This window comes from Coloeus monedula (genome assembly GCF_965178545.1).
Source record: "Coloeus monedula genome assembly, chromosome: 18".
Taxonomy (NCBI): domain Eukaryota; kingdom Metazoa; phylum Chordata; class Aves; order Passeriformes; family Corvidae; genus Coloeus; species Coloeus monedula.
In genome coordinates, this window is record NC_138798.1 from 13,915,119 (window position 1) to 13,940,143 (window position 25,025).

At 58.1% G+C, this 25,025-nt stretch overlaps 1 protein-coding gene across 2 annotated transcripts in view; it reads left to right on the top strand.

The window, feature by feature from the left end:
• Positions 1 to 24,502, top strand: part of NOS1 (nitric oxide synthase 1) — a gene marked incomplete at its 3' end in the record, with an annotated part of 63,612 nt that extends 39,110 nt beyond the window's left edge. The window contains exons 4-29 of one of the 2 annotated variants that reach the window (XM_082293326.1): positions 2,647 to 2,784; positions 3,224 to 3,369; positions 4,237 to 4,399; positions 5,477 to 5,568; positions 6,016 to 6,157; positions 6,601 to 6,740; positions 7,133 to 7,307; positions 8,050 to 8,151; positions 8,778 to 8,972; positions 10,277 to 10,362; positions 12,994 to 13,138; positions 13,457 to 13,561; positions 13,920 to 13,978; positions 16,611 to 16,727; positions 16,916 to 17,090; positions 17,440 to 17,578; positions 18,281 to 18,359; positions 18,804 to 18,997; positions 19,482 to 19,651; positions 19,867 to 20,077; positions 20,856 to 20,943; positions 21,218 to 21,339; positions 21,526 to 21,674; positions 22,369 to 22,563; positions 23,342 to 23,460; positions 24,337 to 24,502. In XM_082293326.1, the coding sequence (XP_082149452.1) occupies positions 2,647 to 2,784; positions 3,224 to 3,369; positions 4,237 to 4,399; positions 5,477 to 5,568; positions 6,016 to 6,157; positions 6,601 to 6,740; positions 7,133 to 7,307; positions 8,050 to 8,151; positions 8,778 to 8,972; positions 10,277 to 10,362; positions 12,994 to 13,138; positions 13,457 to 13,561; positions 13,920 to 13,978; positions 16,611 to 16,727; positions 16,916 to 17,090; positions 17,440 to 17,578; positions 18,281 to 18,359; positions 18,804 to 18,997; positions 19,482 to 19,651; positions 19,867 to 20,077; positions 20,856 to 20,943; positions 21,218 to 21,339; positions 21,526 to 21,674; positions 22,369 to 22,563; positions 23,342 to 23,460; positions 24,337 to 24,352 (3,462 nt within the window). Of the gene's footprint in view, positions 1 to 2,646; positions 2,785 to 3,223; positions 3,370 to 4,236; positions 4,400 to 5,476; positions 5,569 to 6,015; positions 6,158 to 6,600; positions 6,741 to 7,132; positions 7,308 to 8,049; positions 8,152 to 8,777; positions 8,973 to 10,276; positions 10,363 to 12,993; positions 13,139 to 13,456; positions 13,562 to 13,919; positions 13,979 to 16,610; positions 16,728 to 16,915; positions 17,091 to 17,439; positions 17,579 to 18,280; positions 18,360 to 18,803; positions 18,998 to 19,481; positions 19,652 to 19,866; positions 20,078 to 20,855; positions 20,944 to 21,217; positions 21,340 to 21,525; positions 21,675 to 22,368; positions 22,564 to 23,341; positions 23,465 to 24,336 lie in introns of those variants that run through there. The other variant, XM_082293327.1, reaches the window with a different exon arrangement.
• Between the last annotated feature and the right edge of the window lie 523 nt (positions 24,503 to 25,025).

Sequence of the window (25,025 nt, forward strand, 5' to 3'; positions counted from 1 at the left end):
GCAGTTGTCGCCCGGTTTGTCCCGCTCCTGAGTCACGGATATCGCAGCTGCCTAATTAAAACATGAAAGGATCTCGCACAGCCTCCCTGGCACAGCGACGGGGAATATTTGGCTTCGGCTTCGGCGTGCAGGGAAGGCGCGCACACACACACACAGAGACTCACACACAGAGCTCCTTCCCAGCCTCCTCTGGGTTCTCTCTCTCCACAGCTGCTCCGGGATGGGGTTGTCAGACCTGACACCTCTGCTCCAGCCTGGCTGGCATCCCAGGATTCAGCATCCCTCTGCTCCGTGGCCCTCTCCCAGCAAGGGTTGTCGGGCACTGGAGCAGATTTAATGAGGTCCCGTTCATCCCTGGAAGTGTCCAAGGAATGTCACTCAGTGCTCTCTCTGGCTGACAGCTTGGTGCTCACTCCAAGGTTGGAATCAACCGTCTTCGAGATCTTTCCCAACCTTAAGGACCCTGTGATGCCAAGATTCCAGCTTGCCCAGCTCCTGCAGGGAGAAGACAAAAGGGAAAGGGAGCAGCTTTGAGGGGGTTTGAGGCAGAACATCTGCAGGCAGACGTTCAGCAGGCAGTGTCTCCCCGCTTGCTCCGAGGATGGGGACACTGCTCCATCCGCATTCCCAGCACGTTTTTGGGCCATACCTGCTCCAGCAAGAAGTATTTTAGCAGCACACCCTGTCAGGAGGTCAGAACTCCGATTAAAAAGTGCTGGACACAATCAACACTTCCCGCCTGGTGTTCCTGGTTTCTGTCTGGCAGGTGGAGCCGCGGGTGAGGATTGGTTCTGGTTGCATCTCTGAGCTGTTCTCAGCACGTTTTGCCCATCTCAGAGAGCTGCTCTGAGCAATCGGGCTCACAGGGAAGGTGGCAGATTGTCCCCTTTGGTCCTCAGGGTGGGTCAGGGAGCACAGGATGCTGGTGGTGACTAAAGAATGATTTAATTCTCTTGGAAGAGTAAAACAAGCAGGGGGAAAAAAGACCAGGAACTGCCACTGCCTTCAGTCAGGTTAGATTGCTCAAAACTGAAAAAAAATGAGCTTAAAAATAATGTTTTTCCAGGACTACATTGAGGAGGCTTTTTATTTACTGCTGGGTTTGAGCTCTAAATGAGGTTTTATATTTGGTTTCTGCAGCGAGGAAAGCGGAGGCCGAGATGTGGTTTGTGCTCTTTTGGCTTCAGGGCATGGACTTGGACACGCTCCTTGGGAAAATCATGGGATTTGTGACATGAGGAATGTCAGAGCTCCATGGCAGCACAGCCTGAGGGGCAGGGAGCAGCTTTTGGGAACTGCCAGGGCTAAGGAAGGTCCTGCTGAGGGGTCAGGCTGTAAATCCCTGCCTTCCCCTGCAGCCTCTGTCCCTTGCTCCCAGAATATGTTTTCAGAGCGTGGCATTACACTGTGAGCCTCAGGCTGCCTGAAATCCCTGTTTTCCGGGGAAAAATGTCAGGAGATTATGGTAAAAAACAAGAACTGAACAAAAAGTCTGGCCAGCAGTGGCAGCAGGGCAATGCTGAGGTGTCTGCTCAGCCCAGGCTGTGGAATCAGCCAGACATTCCCCGTGCTTGGAAAAGCAGAGCAATCCTCTGGGAAAGTGGGAACGAGTCAGATCTGGAGCCTCAGCTGCTCTGTCATCCCTGTGGCTCCTGCTGCTCTCCCTGCTGAACCAGGAGCTTCTCCTACCCTGGGCTGGTTCTTTGCCTGGTCCTTCAGGCTGAATTTGTGCTGCTGCTGCCAGTCTGTGACGTGAGCCCAGGACCCCGAAAAGGAGAGTGATGCTGCTGAAGGCAGTGCCAGCTTCAAGGAAGCTTCAAGAAAACCTCGCAGATTAATTCAAAAGGGACACCAGCCCCAGGATTCGTGTAGGGAGGGACAGCAGATCCAGTCTGTGCAGAGCCTTGAAGAGGTGCCAAGCACAAGCAGGTTTGGCCAGGACGCTCTCAGGTGTCCCCTGGAGAGCTGCAGCGACAGCGCCGTGGTGCCAGCGATGGAATTTCATCCCTGGGTGAGATCTGATTCCTAGGAGAGAGATCTCTGCTTCCCAGAGGCACCACAGCCTTCCCTGTCCCCCCTGGCAGGCACCGGTGGCTCCTTAAGCTTTGAATGCTTGGGGTGAGTAAGGGCCACGGCAGAAAATTGCGATTTTATCTGTGAAAATGTGCAAAAAGAAGCACCTGTAACCAGTTCTTCTCCTCACAAGCTCTGTGCTGGCTGGGGCTCTCCCCGTGCTGGCACAGAACTCCAGGAGTGCTGGATGGGCCCCTCCCAAGGCAGAGAGTCAGGGACAAATCCAACTACTCGTGATTCAGCAGCACCCCCGCTGGGATAATTTATCCACCCTCATTCCTACGTCTTCCAGCATTGGTATCAAAGGAAAACTTGAACACAACATCCTCCCAAGTCACTTCCACCTCTGATTTCAACTCATTCGCCACAGATTTGGCCGTCCCATAACCAGACACCACTTCTTAATTCCACTGCTCCGTTGTGGGATCCCAAATAATGCCAAATACCGGGATAATGCACCTCGCCTGGCTGTGCCAGCCCCGGAATTCAAGCACAGGTCCTGTGTTGCTGTGACCTTTTCCTGGATTTTGCCGGTGTGTTCTGACCTCGTGCCGGGTGTTCCCTCTTTTCCAGCCGCCGCCATCCGGGCGCCAGTCCCCGACCAAGAACACCCTCAATGGGAGCCCTTCCAAATGCCCCCGGTTCGTGAAAATCAAGAACTGGGAGACGGGCTCCGTGCTCCACGACACCCTGCACCTCAAGACTGCCATGGTGAGTAGAGCTGGTAGGACCGGCCAAAATTCCCTGAGCATCGTTGAGTGGATGGCGGCGTCTCCGAGATGGGTTTACCCGGGAATGCAGAAGTGGAGGAATTCAGTCTTGTCTCCAGGAGGGTTGGAATTTCAAACCTCTGGTGCAATAAACAGGGAGAGAGGGAAATCCGTCTGGGATAAATAAGGGAAAGCATTTGACTTCATGCCAAGCCGGGGTGTGACTCCCATCTCTCTGATTGTCCGGATTGGGGGGGCAAGAGGTGACTGCACACAGCCTGGCTGTCATCCCACAGCACCCCCAGGCAGCTGGGAATGTCCCTGTGTGTCAGACACCCCCACCCTCTGGGTCGGCCATCGCTGGCTGCCCCAGCCCAGCTCAGGTGGCCACCAGCACCTCGGTGGCTCCAGAACGTTCCTGTTCCCTCCTGTCCCCTCAGGCCACGGCGTGCACCGAGCAGATCTGCATGGGCTCCGTGATGACCCCCAGCCCCCACGTCCGCAAGTCAGAGGACACCAGGACCAAGGAGGAGGTGCTGCTCCTGGCCAAGGACTTCATTGACCAGTACTACTCCTCCATCAAGAGGTGAGTGCTGGTGCTGGAGGCCTGAGGCTGCTGCGGGGGCCGAGATGTCACATGTGTCACCTGCAGAGCTGCCTCCAGCCCTGGGGCCCAGCACAGGGAGGACCTGGAGCTCTGGGAGAGAGTCCAGAGGAGGCACCAGGATGATCAGAGGGATGGAGCAGCTCTGCTGGGAGGAAAGGCTGGGAGAGCTGGGGTTGTTCAACCTGGAGAAGAGAAGCTTTGGGGTGACCTCATTGTGGCCTTGCAGGGCCTGAAGGAATCGGCAAGAAACATGGAGAGAGACTTGGGACAAGGCATGGAGGGACAGGACACAGGGAATGGCTTCCCAGTGCCAGAGGGCAGGGCTGGATGGGATATTGGGCAGGAATTGTTCCCTGGGAGGGTGGGCAGGCCCTGGCACAGGGTGCCCAGAGCAGCTGTGGCTGCCCCTGGATCCCTGGCAGTGTCCAAGGCCAGGCTGGACATTGGGGCTTGGAGCAGCCTGGGACAGTGGGAGGTGTCCCTGCCCAGGGCAGGGGGTGGAATGGGATGAGCTTTAAGGTCTTTTCCAACCCAGGTCATTCCATGGTCCCATGATTCCATGATTCCATGATTCCATTATCTGGTCTCCCACACCTGCGAGTCACAGCATGGGGACACTCTGGTGCTCCTTGAGCAGCTGCTTCTTCAGTGGGGTCTCACTCCTGGTGTTTGTTGTGTCTCTGTGCAAGTCGCTGCCCTCTGCCCCGGCTCCTCGCTCCCCTGTTATCCCAAAGCTGGGATAACCATCCACACAAGCCCTGTGTGTGCAGGAATTCCAGGTGGAGAGCAGCAGCATTCCCTGCCCTCCACCTGACCCGCCACCTCCTCTGCTCCCAACCTGCACAGATCCGGCTCCAAGGCCCACATGGAGAGGCTGGAGGAGGTGACCAAGGAGATTGAGGCCACTGACACCTACCAGCTGCGGGACACGGAGCTGATCTACGGGGCCAAGCACGCCTGGAGAAACGCGGCGCGGTGCGTGGGCAGGATCCAGTGGTCCAAGCTGCAGGTGAGCACCAATCCCACTGGAAATATCCAGGACATTCCTGCCAAAGGGTTTGCTGGAGTCTGGGAGAGGCAAATCCTGCTCTCCAACCTCTGGGAAGCACAGCACAGGTACAGGGGCAGGTGTCCAGCACGCACGGCTCCCCTCGGCAGATTTGGGATGTTGGCAGGAGCTGGAAAAGTGTCTGTGGGGTGGGTGGAGATGAGGTGGCTGTGTCTGAAATGGAAGCTGGTGCTCCCAGGGGACGTTTTCCAAAATCAGATCCTGCTCCAATCCATCTCCCCTGCTGCTTCCAAACCTGTTGCTCCGCCTGGAGAGAGGCAGCAGGACACATTTGTCCTCGGTACTGAGATCCAGCAGGAGAGGATTTGGCTCAGTGCCCTTTTGGCAAGGGAAACGCAGAACAGGGCTGGAATCCGTGATCCCTAGGGAATCCCTTGGTGCAGGGACGTCCTCTCCTCCCGTAACCTGGAACAAATCCAGTGCTGCTGAGCAGTTCCTGTGGCTGCTCCACACAGGGAATGGGCACAGCCCCTTCTGTGATCCTCCTTCCTGATCTCCCCATGCTTTTGTGGCTGCCCCTGGATCCCTGGAAGTGTCCAAGGCCAGGTTGGACAGGGCTTGGAGCAAGCTGGGCTAGTGGAAGATGTCCCTGCCATGGGCAGGGTGTGGAACGGGATCCTCTTTAAAAGTCCCTTCCAACCCAACCCATTCCATAATTCCATGATTGCCTGTCCCCCAGAGCTGTCCTGTTCCAGCTTTGAGTGCTGATCTACAGGAGAAGCCGGGCAGAGTCAGTAACAGTGGGGGGATAAGGCAGGCACGGCAGCAGGTTGGGAGCATGGGAACGAGGAGGATTTTGCCTGAGCAGCAGATGAGTCACCTCTCCAAAGCAAAAAGGGCAGCTGGATCTGATATCCACGTGTTCCAAAGGCAGGGAACACATAATTATGGGGCTTTAGATCCCTGAGAAGCCACGGTGGTGCCTGGAGTTCTCCATGTGCTGTGTTGCCTCTGCCTGGCTCTGCCCCGGGAGCTGGAACATCCCGAAGGATCCCCACGACTGCTTCCCTGTTTCAGGTGTTCGATGCCCGGGACTGCACCACGGCCCATGGGATGTTCAATTACATCTGCAACCACATCAAGTACGCCACCAACAAGGGGAACCTCAGGTGAGCCACCAGGGAGTCCCAGGGTTTGTGTCCGAGGGCCTCTGGGTGTGTGACAATCCAGCTCTGGGCCAGCTGGAGTTGGCTCTGGGCCACCACACAGCCAACACCATTCCTGGGAAGCGTTAGAGGGACCTGATCAGGGCTGAAGGAGTCCTGCTGGTCCAAGTCTCTCTCTTCTTGCTCCCTGTGGGACCTCAGAGGGCAGATTTCCCCATCATTTCCCCTTCCCCTGTATTCTGCATCCAAGGCAGACTGCGGACTGCTGAAACCCCTGTTAGCAGCCGGGAGCTGGCAACACCCCGTATTCTGGAGCCGCGACTTCCTCCAGTGTGACAACTCTTTGGGGCTCACTCAGGCCACACCCAGAGGTGGTGGCAGGTGGGGACAGCACCTTTTCCTCCACTCCTGCTGCTCCTGGCATTCGCCAGCGCTGCCTTTCCCTTGCAGATCCGCCATCACCATCTTCCCGCAGCGCACGGACAGCAAGCACGACTTCCGCATCTGGAACGCGCAGCTGATCCGCTACGCCGGCTACAAACAGCCCGACGGCACCATCCTGGGGGATCCCGCAAACGTGGAGCTGACCGAGGTACCCAACCTGCCCTTCCCGGGGCTGCTGGGGACACACAGGAATGCAGAGGGACGAGGGGCTGGGTCAAGCAGGTTGGGATTGGCCAGCGCGGCGCCGCAGGGTGAGGTTGGCTTTGGGTCACCCTCAGGTATTTTTCTGGGAATAAAGGCTGGGTTTTGTCACTTTTCTGCTTTTCTCACCCGTTTCCCCTTCACCGTTACAGACACAAGCCGTGATGCTACTGGGGTTCTGTTCCAGGCTCATTTTTAGCCCAAATCCCCCTGACCTGGCTGTGGGTGGGCTGGGACAGGCCACTCCCTGTTGTAGCTCCCTTGGGTGGAGGTTTTTGGTCAACCAATCCTGTTGAGATCCATGCCCAGGAGCGTGCAATTCCCTGCCCACAGTGCCTGAAGAGCAGGTGAGCTGCTGGGACATCAACCCTGCCTTTATTTTCCCCATAGATCTGCATCCAGCAGGGCTGGAAGGCGCCGTACGGGCGCTTCGATATCCTGCCCCTGCTCCTCCAGGCCAACGGCAACGACCCGGAGCTCTTCGAAATCCCACCGGAGCTCGTGCTGGAAGTGCCCATCCGGCACCCCAAGTGAGTCAGGGGCAGCCCCAAAACTGCTCGAGGGGATCAGCAGGGCTGAGCTCCTCTGCTTCCACCTTTGCCATGGCTTGGGGGCTTCACCCAAGACCCTCTCCCAGGTCCTCCGTCCAGGAAAGCTGGCAGGGCCGGGAAGGAAGTTGTGTCCACGTCTCAGGGATTTCCCTCATATCCAGATTGATTTTCTTGGAAAGTTTCCCTTTCCTTGCTGTCTCCCAGGCCTTACACCACTCTGTAGTCACTTTGTCCTCATAAACAGCCCCAAAGGGAGGTCCTGATGGAAATGTTCTGCTCAAGTCCTTCACCGTGGTGGCAAAGTGATTGCTCCCATCCCCCTGCCTGCATTGGGCAGGGAATTCCCGGCTGGTTGACGTTTTTCCTGGCAGGTTTGAGTGGTTTAAGGACCTGGGCCTCAAGTGGTACGGGCTGCCAGCCGTTTCCAACATGCTCCTGGAGATCGGGGGCTTGGAGTTCTCTGCCTGCCCCTTCAGTGGCTGGTACATGGGCACGGAGATCGGCGTCCGTGACTACTGCGACAACTCCCGCTACAACATCCTGGAGGTAATTCCTGGTGCTCCTGGAGGGTGAGGAGTCACTGGGGAGCAGGCAGGACACTGGGAGGGCGTTGCCTGGAGTGAGAGAGCACAGGATATCCCCTCTCCTGCAGCCACGTGGGCAAGGGTTGGCAAAACCTCTGTGTCCCGTGGGGCCAGCAGGTGTCCGACACACAGCCCATGTGATCCCTGTGGAGATTCCCAAGGAATCTTAGGGATCAGCAGGTGCCTCAGTTGAGGTCAAATGCTGAAACGTGAGAGGGTGCTGAGACGCTTGGTGGCTCCTCAAGGACCACCTGAGCCTGCCCTTGGGGAACCTCCAGCTGGTCCCACGGCTCAGGGACTGCCCACACTGGGAGAGACCAAGCCAAGCCATGGGAAGGTCTCCATGCAGGGGATGTGGATCCATCGAAACCTTCCAAGGAATGCTGAGTTATTCTTTAGAGGGGCTCCATCCCTCCCCAGTCTCCTGAAACCCAGCAGGGTGGGAGCAGTGTGTGTCCAGCTGCTCCTGGTGGCCTTCTCAGCAGCGTTTGGCCACCTGCCCCTGCTCGGGGTGGGGGAACGGCCGTGCTCCTGCCATGGAGAGGGAAAGACAGGATTTCTCCCCAGAGGAAGGCACAACATCAGCCCTTCCCTGCCCCGTGGGTGCCTGGGCCTCTCCTCTGGGTTCCTCTGCCCAAGCAGACATCTCCAATCGTTGGGTTTTGGCCATTAAATGCCTCCCCTCCTGCTGTGTGTTGTTACAGCAAGTGGCCAAGAAAATGAACCTGGACATGAGGAAAACCTCGTCGCTGTGGAAGGACCAGGCCCTGGTGGAGATCAACATCGCTGTGCTCTACAGCTTCCAGGTTCCTCGGGACGCTGCTTGGTCTGGGCCGGGCTGGAGGGACACGGGGAGTGGGTGGGACCGGCGTGGAGACATCCACCCAAGGACGACTGGGCCTCCCTAACATGGGCTGCTGCAGTGAGATCTAATCATCTCCGTGCCCTGGAGGTTGTAAAACAGCTCTGCCAGCACCTGAGTTCTGCTGGTCCAGAGGGAATATCCCGATACAGGGCAAACCCAGCCCTTCTGGCTCATCCATGAGGCAGGAATCAGCCTGGGCTCTCCCCCGGCCTGCACTTAAGGGCTGAGCAACAAAACCAGTCCTTGGCAAGCCAAGCTCAGAGGGTGGGAGTCCTTCCCAGAGCTGGGTCCAAGCTGCCCCATTGGAAGAGCTTCCCAGGGTTCTGAGCAGAGGATGCTCCATCCCATTGATCCCATCTTTGCTCAGCCCAGGACAATTAATGGGGGGAACATAGAAGCCTCCTTGGGAAGACCAGGGTCAGCAGCCACCTTGGATCATCCCCAAAGGTCCTGTAAGACCATGGGAGTGAGGAATATTTGGGACAAACAGCTCCAACTGCAAACTTTGGCTTTTGCCCTCTGGGGTGCGTTGACAGCTGCTGGCTCTGCTCTCTTGTGCCCCGACAGAGTGACAAGGTGACCATCGTGGATCACCACTCGGCCACCGAGTCCTTCATCAAGCACATGGAGAACGAGTACCGGTGCCGGGGGGGCTGTCCCGCCGACTGGGTCTGGATTGTGCCGCCCATGTCGGGCAGCATCACCCCGGTGTTCCACCAGGAGATGCTCAACTACCGCCTGACTCCCTCCTTCGAGTACCAGGTGCTGGCCCCGCCTTCGGCTTCACCGGTGCCTTGTGGCCACGGGCGGGGTGGGCGTGGGAGCTCGGGAGGTGCAGGAAGGAGAGGGACACCACCCGATTCCTTCCCAGGCTGTCCCTCAACTCCGTGACGAGTCCGATTGACGTTTCACCCTAACAGGGTGTAAGAGTGGGGTTCTGTCCCTCCCTGGGAATGTGGGACCCCTGAGCTCCCAACTTTTTAATCACACGGAGCTCCTTCCCTTTGGAAGTGCCTAATGGGTGGGGGAGGAAATGGCCTGGAAAACACCTGGATCCGTGCCTTTCCAGCCTGCAGGATTGAGGGGATGGCTCCTATATCCCTGCCTTTCCAGGCTGTATCCCTGCATCCCTGCCTTTCCAGGCTGTATCCCTGCCTTTCCAGCCTGCAGGATTGAGGGGATGGCTCCTGTATCCCTGCCTTTCCAGGCTGTATCCCTGCATCCCTGCTTTTCCAGGCTGTATCCCTGCCTTTCCAGCCTGCAGGACTGAGGGGATGGCTCCTGTATCCCTGCCTTTCCAGCCTCTATCCCTGCCTTTCCAGGCTGCAGGATTGAGGGGATGGCTCCTGCATCCTGGGGATCCAGCAGCGGGACAGGAGCTCCTGCCCAGCAGGCCCAGCAGGGATCAAACGCTGCTGCTGGAGCATTCAACGCTCCAGCCCACGGGAAGAGAAGTCCCCGAGCAAACCCTCCCTGGTTATGCAGCCATCCCTGCTCCGGTGCTTTCCACACAATGTGACCTTTAGTCAAGAACCCTTAAGGAATAATCACAAAGCAGGAGCAGTCTGTTCACTCCTGTAACCAACCCACCAGGCCCCCCGGTGCTTCCTGGCCCTGATTGCAGCCTGCAAGGGCACGGAATGAGCTTCTGTGCGCTCACTCCTGGCTTCAGCTGCCTCCCCTTCCCCAAGGGCCTCTTAGGGGAAAAAAAACCTGTGGCCAGGGTGGAGGGAAGGATCTGTTTCCATCACCTCTCCCCTTCTGGCGTTGCTTTCTTTTTGCCTGTGGCCTATTAACACTCCTCTCGAGAGGTGACAGAGCGGTTGGCCAGATGCTGTTACAAGCCGGGAGGCTTTATTAGATTGCAATTTTCCTGGGCATGTTCCATTGCCCAAAAAAAAGCCCCTTGAGGCTCTGAGGATCAGAGGGGAGAGGGAAAGCAGTGGAGTGGCAGCTTTTCCTCCCCTTCCTGACTGGAGGAATTTAACTCTCAGTTGCGTGGATGCTGCATTTCTCTGAGCTCTGAGCACTCCCCACCACCTGATCCCTGCTTTTCTCTCTCCTAGCCGGACCCCTGGAACACCCACGTCTGGAAAGGGGTCAATGGGACACCCACCAAGAAGAGGGCCATTGGCTTTAAGAAGCTGGCAAAGTAAGTACCAGCAGGCTCTGGAAAGGCCTGGAATGTTTGGGGCTGGTCCTGGATTTAAGCACCCTATGGGTGTGTGCATCACCCCATGGATGATGGGCTGGACTTTGGGCCACTGGAAGCTTTACCTGCCATGAGGGACATCTGGGGACACAGGCAGCCCTTTGAACACCCCCTTAGGCCACCGAAAGGGCTGTGAGCAGGTGGATACCAGATCTTGGGCCTTGTCTGTTCTCCCGAGCTGTTCATTCTCCAGGAAGGAGGTCTTAATGCTGGGGGATGGCTTTCCCACTCTTTGGGTGTTTCCCACTCTTTGAGGGAGTTTTGCCTGTTTGTCCTTCCCTTGGAGCAGGAAGATCCCCCCTGTCCCTGTTCGGGGCTGTGCTGGCACCAACGAGATGAAACTCCCGTCCATATTCCTGCTTTTCCCAGTGATTTTTCCCTTACTTGAGGAGCACCTGCCTCCAGTGTGTGCCCAGCCCTCCCAAACACCTGCTTTGGAAGGAAGGGGGGAGGTGGGAACGAGGAATCTCCCTGCAGGTAGCAGATGGATCAGGGCTGAGCTGGGATTCACACTTCATGGTCAGTTGACCCCTGGCAAGGGGCCACACCAGTCCCTCTTCCGTGCCAAGGCTCCTCAGCAGCAGGGACGCAGGAATGAAGTGCAATTTGGACCCTTTGGCTGATCCTGGCCCAAATTCCTCCCCTGTGGGCCATTGGCAGAGAGGAGCTGCTGGTTCCGTGGCAGCAGAGCCCTGGGCCAAGGCGGGAGAGGGCTGGGTGTGCCCTGGTGATGGTGGCCAGGCTGCCAGGTGGCCCTGGCTCGTCACAGCATCTCCCCACGCTTCAGTTTCCCCGAATCTCTTCCATCAATTTGTTCCCACTCTTCAGCTGTCACCTCCTGCGAGCTGTTTTCCGTGGTGCATCCATAAAAAGGCTCAGCAGCTGAGGAATGTGCTCCTGCAGCTGACGCTGGGGCTGGGTGAAGAGAGGAGGATTCATGGAGTTTGGAGGAAAAATGCTTTTATTGCTGCGTGCCCCGTTGAGGGATGGTTTTGTAAAAACGTGAGCGTGGCAGGTAATTTAAAAAACAAAAAATCCCCGTCGTTCCTGATGTAGGGAAAGGAATTACCTCGGTAATTCACCATTAATCCTGTCTGGATCTGAGCTTATCAGCCGTACAAGAGGCAGCCGGAGCCCAGAGCCCTGAGCGTGATTTGGTGCCTGCTCAGACTCAAAATTCTGGCCAAATCTGAGCCTTCAGCCCTGCCCCTCCCGCCCCATCCCTGCCCTGGGGCCAGTGCGGGTCCTGGGGCCAGGGGGCACTGCCACCGTGGGGAAGGAAAGGGGCAGGACCGCGCTGAGGAGCGGGGACAGCAGCAGACAAATATTCCTGAGGCTGACTCTGCCGTGGAGAGCAGCTGCTGGGGGCGGGCAGGATAAACCAGCCTGGGGGAGTTTCTACCTCTTCTTTCCTACTTTTCTTCCTCCCTAAATGATTCCCCAAACCCAGAGCATTCCTGGGCAGGCGGGGCAGGGGGAAGTTGAACTTCTCCTGCCCAGTGTGACCATTCCAGCTGCAACCTCCGTTCCCCACAGCTCATCTGGAGGGGATGCAGGAGTCCTGCTGAACTCAAAAACCCGGGGCAGGGGCTGTCAGAGTGAATCGAGCAGCCCTTCCTCTTGCAGAGGCCACAGAGATGCTCGGTGCTCCCTCAGCCTTCCAAAAATTGCCTCCTTTTCCCTGTTGCAACATCAGTCTAAATCCAGACCTGATGGAGTTCTGCCTTTCTGGTGGCCTGTTTAGGAAAAATGAAGATGTTCTGCATGCAAGGAAAAACGGTGTTGAAGTGATTCCGAATGTCCCTAAAATGACAAACCCACAACCCTTGTCCCCATCACGGCGCTCCCACTGGTGCCACAGACAGGGAATCAGCGTTCCTGGTGCTGCATCACCCCGGCCAGGAGCGGAGAGAGGCTGCTGACCTCGCTGGGCTGCTGTCAGAGCTGAGCCAGTGGGGAAAACTGGAGGAGAAGCAGCCAGTCACGGCTGCAGGCTGGGGGAGCAGCCAGCTGGGCACAGCCGTGCCAAGGCTCGGGTAAAGGTGGCACCCCCCGGCCTCGGGAGAGCTGCTCCTGCCAGGGGACTTCACGGTGTCACTGCAGTGCGAACCACAGGCACCGAGACAGCTCGGTGTGACCTCAGTGTCCCCGGGCTCTGGGGGATGTGTGGAGCAGGGCTGGCCAGGGCGGCTCCTACAGAACCCAGCTGGGTTTAAGGGATGGAGGAGCTGCTGTTCCTCCTGGAGCTCCAGCTCTGCTTGGTTCCAGCTTTTCCTTCGGCATTACCTGCCCCGAGTTCTTCTCCTGCTTCTCTGCCCCTGCAGAAATACCACCCCTGTGCCTGGTTGAGCATTTTCCTCCTTAAACCCATTTATTTGAGCTCTGTGTGCAATTTCCCCCATCTCCTCTTCCTCTCTGACAAGTCAAGCTCTTCCAGAGCTTTCCAAATTTCCCAAAATTGATGGTGCAGCTTTTTAAGGCAGGCTGTTCTTTTAATAAGGAATGAAAAGGTCTGGGGTAGAGGCACAGCCAAGGACCAAGCTCTGACTGGGATTTGTTCCTGCTTCCCAGGGCTGTGAAGTTCTCAGCCAAGCTGATGGGCCAAGCCATGGCCAAGAGGGTCAAGGCCACCATCCTGTACGCCACGGAGACGGGGAAGTCCCAGGTCTACGCAAAAACTCTGTGCGAGATCTTCAAACACGCCTTCGATGCCAAGGTATTGCACCAGCTCCCGACTTGTGACAGGCGTGAAATCATGGGTGCTCCAAGGAAATACATGGAAAACAGCTGCCAAGGGCCTTCAGGATGTGACCTTGTGGGTCTGGGTTGGAGCCTGCACAGGGATTCTCCCGGCTGATTTTGTGCAGCCATTGCAGCACCCGTTTGCCCGTGGTCCCTTGGGTGGCAGCTCCAGGGCTGCCCGTGTCCCTCAGGGCTCCCATTCCCACCCTCCCCATGCAGAGATCTCAGCAGGGATGCGCTGTTCCCATCCCCAGGAGGCTCCCAGCTCTTTGTAACCTCCCTGTGCTCCCAGGTGATGTCCATGGACGAGTACGACATCGTGCACCTGGAGCACGAGACCATGGTCCTGGTGGTCACCAGCACCTTCGGCAACGGGGACCCCCCTGAGAACGGAGAGGTAGGACAGCAGCGAGGGGTGGCTGCAGCAGGGGACAGCAGTGGCACAGCAGCAGGAACAGCCTCTTTCGGCTCAGACTGAGCTGGAGTGACCCAAACCAGGTCCGGGTGCTGTACCTGCCTCCAGCCTGCCCTGGAGCAGGGACATCTCCTGATTCCCTGCCGGGAGGCAGCCACTGACCCCCTGCGAGTGTCACACTGAAGGTGACAGTCCCCTGGCAGGGGGCTGCCACCTCATGCAGCCCTGGGCAGCTGGGAACAGTGAGCAGGGAGCAGAGCCACGGCCCAGGCTGTGCTCGGGGCTTTGTTTCCTGCAAAACCTGGCAAAACTGACGGCCTTTTTTACTCTTTTTCTGTAGAAATTTGGCTGCGCATTGATGGAGATGAAGAATCCCAACTCCAACCTGGAGGAGAGGAAGTAAGAGCACTCTAACCCCTTCCCCTCCCACTCCAAACCCCAGCGTGCAGAACAGGTTCCCTGCCTTCATCCTCTCCCAGGGGAGTGGGAAATCCTCGGGCAGGTCTCACATTTGCAAATATCCAGGAATGGGGCCTGCCTGGAGAGCCAGGGAATGGAGAGGGTGGAGGTCCCAGGAAGGACAAAAGCACAGAGTCAGGGGTGCCTGTGGATCCCTGCTATTCCCTGGGATGGCACCTTAATGCTTCTCTCAAGAGGCAGGAATCTATGGCAAAATAAGTAAAAGTAGGAATTTCCCCCAAGTCATTGATTCTGAGAGCCAGGGCCTGTCCAGGAGACACCAAAATAGTACGAGTTGGAGGTAGAAGGGAGTTCCCAGCCTTGCAGATGTAGGTGGGGGAGGGCTCGAGAACCAGATTTAGCTGCAAGCATGGTGTGAAAAGATTTCCAGGGAAAATAAAAGCCGCGATAATCCTGTGATGTTTGTAACCGGTACCTTGGAGACGGAATCTGGGATTGCAGAAAATCCCCCTTCACGGGAAGATGAGCTTTGAGCATCTCCGTGCGGATCCCCGGGGGGCTGGGAAGGGAGGGCAGTGTGAACAATCGTTTGGGGTCTCCTTTTAGCCGTGAAGGATAAAATATTTCCCTGAACTGGGACACGGCTCCGCCCTGGAATGTCTCCTGAGCTACCAACTGGCACAGAGCTGCTCCTTAATTAAGGATGGAGCAGCCCTGGCCGGGGATCCGGGGCGATTCCAGCACCCTGGCCTGCAGCGGTGTCACGGGGCTGCGGAGCGGTGACAAACACGGCAGGGACCGGCCCGTGGCTCTCTGGAGCTGGTCCTGCTGCAGCCCCAAGTGCTGTCCTGGCCCAGCCGCCGGATGGGTCCCTGCAGGGCTCCCCAGCTGGAAACCCCTCAGGTTCCTGATGGCCTCAGTGGGGACAGTGATGGAGCAGGACTTGCAGGCTGCCCTGGAGGGCTCTGGATGGAGATAGGGGCAGTCCACACGTGGTTCTCAATCCAAGGATCTTCTCCTTGGGTGCTGCCCAGGGCCAGTCAGGAGATTGGAGGAGTTAAAAGCCCCTGAGCTTGGTGCTTGCTGTTCCAGACACCCCAAAGTGTGATTTAAAGGCTGGCAGGAGGTTCTGAGAGCCAGGCAGGGACACCTTCCACCACCCCAGGGTGCTCCAAGCCCTGGCCAGTCTGGCCTTGGGCATTGCCAGGGATCCAGGGGCAGCCACAGCTTCTTTTGGCATCCTGTTTTTGCGATTGCCCCAACCAATATCCAGCACCTTACTAACACTGAGCACGCAAAAGTCCTTTTGCCATGAGAAAAGGAGACCTGGAAGGGACTGTGAGGGGAAGAGAGACAGTGTCAGCCTGGCAAAAGAGACCTGGAGAGAGCAGTTCCTGTCCATGCACCTGCCCACGGACTCCCAGCTCCACCAGGGAGTGCTGAGGCCCCTCAGGGCGGGGTGGCCTCTCCAAACCCCAGTGTCACAGGACCCTGCCAGGGCTCTGCGGCCCCAGCTCTCTGTCCTGAGCCCTGAGGCTGTGCTGGGGTTGACATTTGGCTCCTCACGTCTTACAGTGACGGTTTTCCAAGGGTTTTCCGAAGCAGTCCTAAGCCATTCCTATTCCAGGGCCTGCTGTTCAAATGCAGCCCAGCCTTCAGCAGCCATCCCGCACCACAAGGACCTTCTCATTCCAGAGCAAGCTGCTGCTGCTGCTGCCCCGACGTGGGGAACTGGGGCTTTGTGTCCATCTGATCCAGGGGCTTGTGCTGCCCTGCACAGCACCTGGGCTTGTGGAAAATCCCCCATCACTGGAAGATGAGCTTCGAGCCTCTCTGCGCAGATCCCAGAGGCTGGCGAGGGAGGCCACGTATCCCGGGGTAACCCGGGGCGAGGGCACGGCCCAGGGACAGCGGAGTGGAGGAGCAGAGGAGTGTGGAGGTGTGGGAAGAGAGGGGGAGGCTGAGGGGCAGAGGTGGCACCGGGGGCTCTGTGACCCCGGTGTCACTCGGCTGCGGGGCCGTGCCGGCTGCGGGAGCTGTGCCGTGACTCATGCACACACCACTGCTCACTGCTCTGGCTGTAAATTTAGAAACTCTTGTGTGGAGCAATTTTGGAAGATGGTTCAATTCAGAAATACTTCTGCTGTTGTCAGATTTTTTTTTTTTTTCCTCCGCTCCCCTTCCCCCTCCTCATCCCTTCTTCTCTCACTGTTTTTTTTTTTTTTCTTTATTTCCCACTTCCTGTGAGTGAAAAAAACCCTCAGAATATCTCTTCAGACACACACCCGACCTTGTGTGCTGCCAGGGAAGGACAGGTAGAGCCAAAGGTCCTGGCAGCTCTGCGTCACTGGGGACAAGGTGGTGGCCAGCACCTGGGTCAGCACAGGGGGAGGTGACAAGGACCTCCTGGAGCATTCCTGCTCTGGCTGGGGGATGCACAGGGGTTTCTGTGGCTTTACCCGGGCAGGGAACGCATTCCCCTGCTCACGGAATGGTGAGCCCTGAGCTCCGGCTCGGTGTCCCCCACATCTGCGTCCCCTCTGAGCACGAAGCCAGGGGAGAGCCGCGCAGGTGACACCAGGGTAACCCTGGGTGCTGTCGCTGCCCACAGGAGCTACAAGGTGCGGTTCAACAGCGTCTCCTCCTACTCGGATGCACGGAAATCGTCCAGCGATGGCCCCGACTCCAGGGACAACTTTGAGAGCACGGGGCCCCTGGCAAACGTCAGGTACAGGGGACAGGGTGGGGAGACAGAGCAGGGGCTGGGGCTGCACAGAGCCCGTCGCTCCCACCTCACCCTGAGGTGTTTGGCGATGTGCAGACCCGTCCAGGCTGCTGTGGGCGGTGGTGGGACAGGAGGGGACACGCCAGTGTCCCTCCCAGCTGGGCAGCCACAGCCGTGCCCCCTCTCCGCAGGTTCTCCGTGTTTGGGCTGGGCTCCCGCGCTTACCCCCATTTCTGCGCCTTCGCCCGCGCCGTGGACACGCTCCTGGAGGAGCTGGGTGGAGAGAGGATCCTCCGCATGGGAGAGGGGGATGAGCTCTGTGGCCAGGAGGAGTCCTTCAGGACCTGGGCCAAGAAAGTCTTCAAGGTAAGCAGGGGCTGCCCTGGGGCTCCGGGGAGGAGCAGGGGGCAGAAGGGCAGAGTTAGAGCTGGATCTGAACCCAGCCTCCCCTTCCCTGCACCGGGACACTCCAGCACCACCCCAGCCCACAATAAAGAGGTTTCCACATTTTGGCGGAGCTCTGGTTTGTGCTGACCACCCAAAGCCACCAGTGTGTTGAGTTCCTGCGTTATCCCAGATATCAGGGAAGGAGAGCACCACGAGACGTGCCTGTGGTATAGCCCTACAATTCTGGGGACTCCTTCTCCACGAGGGTTGGGACAAGGGGGGTCAGCGGGGGTCAGGGAGGTGCCTGAGGGCCTGGTGCGTGCTGCAGGCAGCGTGTGACGTGTTCTGTGTGGGGGACGACGTCAACATCGAGAAAGCCAACAACTCCCTCATCAGCAACGACCGCAGCTGGAAGAGGAGCAAGTTCCGCCTGACCTACGTGGCCGAGGCCCCGGAGCTCACACAAGGTACAGGCGGGCTCACCTGGAGGGCTCTGGCTGTGGGGCAGATGGGCAAGATGCAGGGGCAAAGGGGCCAAACCCCCTTTTTTGTCTCTGTTAAATTCCCAGCATTTCAGCCCCACCTTTCCCCCCGTCTCAGGCCCAAGGAGTTGCCTGTGACGGTCCCAGGCCCCTCTGGCCGGTCCCTGTCTGTGTCTGTAACAGAGATGTTTGGATAGGACCTGCTCTCCCTCCTCCTGACCCCGTTTTGTGAAGCGAGGAGCTGGAAACTTGGGATCTTTCCAAGCTTATTTTGCCCAATGCTGCTCCATGGAGCATTGCAGAGCAAAGGCAGGTCCGGCCCATGGACACCTGGCCCCTCAGCACGGCTCCTGCAGCGCAGGATCTGCCGCACCGGCTCAGCTCTTCCCAAATCCAGGCGCTTTGCTGCCAGCCAGGTGGCACTGGCAGCGAGAGGAGCCTGTGGGCAACGTGAGGCCGCAGCCCTGAGTCTCATGGGGGTGGTTTCGGGGTCCTCCTTGATCACTAAAAAAAGGGACCCGTGCTTGATTCTCCCTGGGCATTTCTGATCCCTCGGGCTGGCAGGAGGGAGGTCAAACCCCTGCAGGCAGCTCTGGTCTGAAGGGCTGAACCCACAATGATCCTACAAAAGCCAGAAGCATTGGCTGTGCTCTGCTGAACTCCTTCCCCGGCTCTTTTCCTCCGCAGGACTGTACAGCATCCACAAAAAACGCGTCTATGCAGCCCGGCTCCTCACACGCCAGAACCTGCAGAGCCCCAAGTCCAGGTAGGAGATGCCACTCTCCCGGGAGCTGGAGCCACACAGGGTGCACCCAAAACAGTCCTACAAACGGCCCTTGAGCCCCGGATGCTCCATGGGATCCGCTTTTGGGCAAATCATGACTGGAAGCCACTGGAGGGTGTTCCCGGCCTCCATGCATGGTGAAATCCCTGCTGGTGCCTCCCTCAGCCTGTGGGGAGCTGGCTGGTGCGGCAGCAAAGGATGGATAAAATGGCTGTGCAGGAGGTTAAACTGGTTTTTCCCCTTTTAAAAAGGGGGGTGAGTCAGGGGGTGCTGCAGTGTCCCTTCTCCCTGCTGTGACCTTGGTGACATGGCCACCACAGCTTGGACGCGCCACCACTGCTGCCCAGCGCACCCAGCCAGGGCTCAGCAATTCCCTGAAGAGTTCCCCCAAACCTCTTTTTCCTGCTTGTCCTCGTTCCCCTGCAGCCGCCTGACGATCTTCCTGCGCCTGCACACCAACGGGCACCAGGAGCTGCAGTACCTGCCCGGGGACCACCTGGGCGTGTTCCCAGGGAACCATGAGGACTTGGTCAATGCCCTCATAGACAGGCTTGAGGATGCCCCTCCGGCCAACCAGCTGGTGAAGGTGGAGCTGCTGGAGGAGAGGAACACAGCTCTAGGTAACCAGGGAGTGCCCGTGGCCTCTCTCCTCCTTTCCCAGCTCCTGAAGTTCTTGTAGCTCCTCAGGGAGAAATCTCCAGGGGGGATAATTTTCCATCTCCCTGCCGTGTTGGCCCAGATTGGGAGCACCTCTTTCATCCCTGCTCTGCCCAGAGCCATTGCTCATCTGCACTTGGGAGGTGGAGCAGGGGTTTGAAGGGTGGGCAGGGTGCTGGGGGAGATACTCCATGGAAAAATTAGAGGTGTTTATGTTCCCTTAGAAAGGGCAATGTCTAGGACTGGGAGGAAGAGCAAATGGATCTTGGGGGGCCATCCCGACACCGTATTTCCAGGATAAGTCCGATTCCCTACTGCCACACGCGGTGTAACTGGAGATGGAAAACCCTAATCCAGTGTCTCCAGGGGGGAGGAAAACCAGGATGTGCCCACCTCAGCCCTGCTGCTCAGCTGATGCCAGGCTTGTGCTGGATTCCCTCCTGGCAGGTGTCATCAGCAACTGGACAGACGAGAACCGTGTCCCACCCTGCACCATCTTCCAGGCCTTCACGTACTACCTGGACATCACCACCCCTCCCACGCCGCTGCTGCTGCAGCAGTTCGCTCTGCTGGCCACCAGTGACAAGGAGAAGAAACGTCTGCAGGTCCTCAGCAAGGTAAAGAGCTCCAGGTTCTGCGAGGCCCTGGGGAAAATCACAGCCCCAGCCAGGGCCTTTTCATCCCACACTGTGTTAGGCTGAGTCCCTACCCCTGAGCAGGGCTGGGGGTGCCTTCACCGCCACCCAGCTTTGCCACAGACCTGGTGGGATACCACTCGAGGCACCTGGAAAAGGTGGATCCTGCAGCTCTCTCCTCCCTCCCTCTTTCCCAGGGCTTGCAGGAGTACGAGGAGTGGAAGTGGTCCAAGAACCCCACAATTGTGGAGGTGCTGGAGGAGTTCCCCTCAGTGCAGATGCCCTCCACGCTGCTGCTCACCCAGCTCCCCCTCCTCCAGCCTCGCTACTACTCCATCAGCTCGTCCCCGGAGATGTACCCAGGAGAGGTCCACCTCACTGTGGCCGTGGTGTCCTACCGCACCCGAGGTACCGTGCCGGGGTCGGGGCTCTGGGGAAAAGCAGCAGCAGCAGCACAGGGGCAACCCCACAGAATCTCCAGCAAGGAGATGATATTTGAAAGCCTTTAACCAGATTCCCTCAAACCATGGCACTGCTGTCCCATGTCATGGAGAGTGGCAGTGCCAGAGATGTCACTTGTGGGGCAGGTACAGAATCCAAGCTCCATGTGGGATTCTGTTTGCCCACCCCAAAATCCACATTCCCGGTAGCCAAACCTCTGCAGTGGTGCAAGGACTGGTGTGTCCAAGCATGGCCATGGTGGAGATGGACACAGCGCAGTGTGTCCAAGCAGATGGACACAGCATTGGTGTGTCCAAGCACGGTCATGGGGGAGATGGACACAGCACTGATGTGTCTGAGCATGGTCGTGGTGGAGATGGACACAGCCCTGGCACGCTGCAGGACACAGGGAGGACAGAGGAGCTGCCATGGAGGGTTTGGGTCAGGGAGCATCACGATGCTGCTCCTGCCAAAAAGGTCCAAAGGAGAGCTGGGTGCTCCCTAAGGATTGTGGGGGTCCAGCTATGGCAGGCCTGGGTCCTGGGTAGCTCCACAGAGGGATCCAAGCACCAAACTCTGCCACGTTCCTGGAGAATGGTGCTGAGATGTGGAATGTTTCAGGGAGGGGTTCACGCAGGATGTAGCAGGGAGGTAGCAGGGAGGGCTTTAGGAAGGAAAAGGCTTTAGGAAGAAAAAAGTCCTTGGGCAATGTGCCATGGACAGACCTCCTTCCCTCCCTTCCCAGATGGAGAAGGACCCATCCACCACGGAGTCTGCTCCTCGTGGCTCAATCGGATCCAGACGGATGAAGTGGTGCCCTGCTTTGTACGAGGGTGAGTGGCCCACACAGGGCCAGGGCTGAGGAAGAGGGCGTGAGGCCCCTTGCAGCATGAGCTCTCTGCCCTCACCTGTTGTCACAGTGGGAGAGAACAGGGCTGGGTTTGTGAGCAAATGGTTCCCCTCTGGGAGAAATTCCACACGAAAACATCACATCCTGGGATTTCACCTCATTTTCTCCCCTCCCTCTCCGGGAGGTGGCTCAGCTGGCTGCGGGCAGAGTTGGGGGAACACCCAGCTTGTGTTTAACTGGATCTCTGATGCATGCAGGGCGCCCGGGTTCCACCTGCCCCAGGACCCCCAGGTGCCCTGCATCCTCATCGGCCCCGGCACCGGCATCGCCCCTTTCCGCAGCTTCTGGCAGCAGCGGCTCTTCGACATCCAGCACAAAGGTGGGGCCCTCCTGCTCCTCCCCTCCAAGAGATTTTGGGAACCCTGGGCTTGGGGTGGAGGGATGGGGGTCCCATCCTGCCAGGGGTGTCCCAGCGGATCTGCTGGCGGGTCCGGAGGGTGGTGGCTTGTGGGAATCAGGTATTGGGGTGCTCTCCAGCTGACTGCTGTCCCCATCCTGTCCCCAGGGCTGAAGCCTTGTCCCATGGTCCTGGTGTTCGGCTGCCGGCAGTCCAGGATCGACCACATCTACAAGGAGGAGACGCTCTTTGCCAAAACCCAAGGTGTCTTCAGAGAGCTGTACACGGCCTATTCCCGGGAACCGGACAAACCAAAGGTGGGCACAGCCCCGGGAACGCCAGGCAGTGCTGGGTGCCCACGGGGAGCCAGCAGGGTGTGGAGATTCCTTGGCACAGCCGTGGTCACTCACCCCCAGGGCACATAAATGTGCAGGGCTGTCCCTTCCCAGTGATCAGCATTCCCAGGGTGTGTCCCCATCCTGGTGCCAACCTGAATGTGTGCCCAGGCTGCTCGGGAAAGGAAGGGAAAGGAAGGGAAGGGAAGGGAAGGGAAGGGAAGGGAAGGGAAGGGAAGGGAAGGGAAGGGAAGGGAAGGGAAGGGAAGGGAAGGGAAGGGAAGGGAAGGGAAGGGAAGGGAAGGGAAGGGAAGGGAAGGGAAGGGAAGGGAAGGGAAGGGAAGGGAAGGGAAGGGAAGGGAAGGGAAGGGAAGGGAAGGGAAGGGAAGGGAAGCTGTCACCCAGTGGGGTGGCCCAGAGCCAGTGCAAATCCCTGCCCCAAATCCCTGCTGGGACCTGAACAGGCCTGGCAGTGACAGACATGGTGCAGGTGTGCCCATGCAAGAGCAGAATGATGCTTCGCCGCTGTCCCCATCTCCTTTTTGTCACTGTGGGTGCTGCGAGGCACAGCCATGTCCCCCAAAGAGGGGTCACCTCTCCCTGCTGCCCCAGGGCGGGACAGGGCTGAGAAACCGGAGCTAATCCCAGCTCCCTCCTCCTCCTCCTGGTCCCTCAGAAATACGTGCAGGACGTGTTGCAGGAGCAGCTGGCCCAGACGGTGTTCAAAGCACTGAAGGAGCAGGGAGGCCACATCTACGTGTGCGGGGATGTCACCATGGCCGGGGACGTCCTGAAGGCCGTGCAGCGCATCGTGCGGCAGCAGGGCCAGCTGTCGGCGGAGGAGGCTGGAGCCTTCCTCAGCAAGCTGCGGGTGAGTGGCGTGTGCAGCGTGACACGGCCGCCACCTGCGTGTGCCCCGCCGGCACCTCCTGCCACGGGCACTGCACCTGCTGCCTCCTCCCGCCCGGAGAGGTGACGGCTGCACCCAGCCAGGCTCGGGAGGGTGACACTCCGGAGGTTTGCGTGCGCAGAGAGGTCACTCTGCTCCCGTGAGGAGTGTGCTGAGCGCTGGTGCAGCGCTGCTGGGCACCCCCGGCACGGCTCGTTCGCCCTGCAGAGTCCCTCCGTCAAAAATCGGATTTGTCAGGGCATTTTGTGGGTCCCCTCTCCGAAGGTCTCTGTCTGTATGCCCCTGGCCAAGCACAGATGGTGCAGCTGAAGCTTAAATGAGCTCAGTTTGGGACACAGGCCCGAGGAGGGATGCTGGAACAGCTCTGCTTCTCCCCAGGAGGAGAACTCAGCACCATTCCCATGGGATTACCCTTTCTGAACCATGTTCCCAATTCCATCCAGGCCCCACAGGAGCCCAGAGCCACTGGTTGTCCACAGACTGGCTTTGGGCTGCTCGTGCCCCTGCCAGCCGGGAATTTCCAGCAGCTGAGGGGGTCTAACACACAGAGCAGCTCCACTGTGCCCCAGAGTGTGACCTTGGCAAGGCCATTCCACCTCCTCCGTCCCACCCGTGACAGACCCCAAACCCTCTCCGTGCATTTGGTGCCTCCCCACCACACGGGGTTTTGCTGGGGCCGCCACCAACTGCTCACAAATTCCTATTTTCCCCTGTGCCCCTCTGCCACCCTCTCTCCCAGGATGACAGCCGGTACCACGAGGATATTTTCGGAGTCACCCTGCGCACGTACGAGGTGACAAACCGCCTTAGATCCGAGTCCATCGCGTTCATCGAGGAGAGCAAAAAAGACACGGATGAGTGAGCTGATGGGTTTATTTTAACCCCTGCAGTCGCCTCGTGGGCTGAGGGATGGGGAAAGGGTGGGAAAGGGTGAGAAAGGGTGGGAAAGGGAGCTTTAACTTTTGTGCACATGTGGTCCTTAGAGCAGAGGCTGAGGAAGGATTTTTGCTCTGGAAGCCTCTGGAATAGCTGTTGCCTCTCTAGGATAAATCCCCCCAGCTTCCCCATTTATTGCAGCGATGTGCTCAGGCCTGCCAATCCCATCCAAAGGGGATGTAAAGGAAAACAGCCCTTCCCACTGCCTGCTTCCAGGCTGGAAAAACCCATGGGAAGAGGTGACTCTCCCCAGCTGCAGGGAGGCCTGGCTGGCTCCAGGTGTTCAGCTCTCCATGCTCGTTCAGGAAAGATCCAGAGATTTTTCTCCCTGCTGTTGTAAAAACAACCAGAAGTTAAAAAAGAAAAAAAATAGAAAGAAGAAGAAATCTTGACATTTGCTGTGTTTGTTTCTGCTCTACCAAGTGCTGCCATTTGCTCAGCTTGGTCATGGTGGGATTTTCCCTGGCTGAGCAGAAGGATTATTTAGGATAAAAGCTGGGCAGCTGCATGGATCTTGCTCCTTGTGCTGGCCCTCGGTAGCCTGGGGTGAAATCCCTTCCCTGTGTAGCGCCTGCAGTGGGTTTCCCCACGACCCTGAGGTTTGGTAGGAATTTTTCTGCAAGGAATCACATACTCCAGGGTCTGGGCTCTATCAGAATGCCTCAGTTTCCCACCTTCCTGCCCGCCTCACCCAGCTCTGTAGACTCCTGCCCAGCACATGGAAAGTCCAGGTCGGGATGATCCCAGTGCTGCTCGCTGCTCCCTCTAAAGCTGGCCTTTCTCCCCTTTCCCTTGCAGGGTTTTCTGCTCCTAACTGGACCCTCTGCCCCCTGGGGGATGCCAAACCAGTCCCAGCGCCTGCTGCCCGCTCCAGCTGGAGGGCACTGGGTTTTGTATTTCACGGACACGGTGGCTCCTTTTCCACGGGGAACTGCCCATGGAAAGCGCTCTGTCTCTCGTCCTGTTGTTGTGTCCTGATGATGATGATGATGATGACGACTTTTATTTCCTTTTCTTCCTCTTCCTCTTGCTCTTGTCCTGTGGCCATTTCTTTTCACCTCCTTCCTTCCCCTTCCCTGGATTTCCCCACTGGAGTTTGATGGCTTTATAACCTGCAGTGGCTCTTTCCAGAATTCCACATTTCCCCTCCTTCCCATGAGGGTATTTCACAGCTGCATGAAATCACCACCTTTGTGATCATTTCTGGGCATTTTTGGGGGTGAGCAGAGGTGGCAGGGGCTGGGCAATGGCGAGGTCTTGTTGCTTGTCCAGAGCTGGGGGTTGTTCCTGCCAGGCTCCCTCTTTCCACAGCTCGGGGCTTGGCTGAATCCTTGTGTTTTCACGGCTTTCCTTTGGATTTGGACAAACCTGGGCTCATGCTCGAGGCTGGGGGCAGATGATGTGCAATGCCCTCGTGCCCATGAGTTTTATCCCCCCTGAGCAGCCCAGGTACAGCTGTGTGGTTTTTGATCTGATTTACGCCTCAC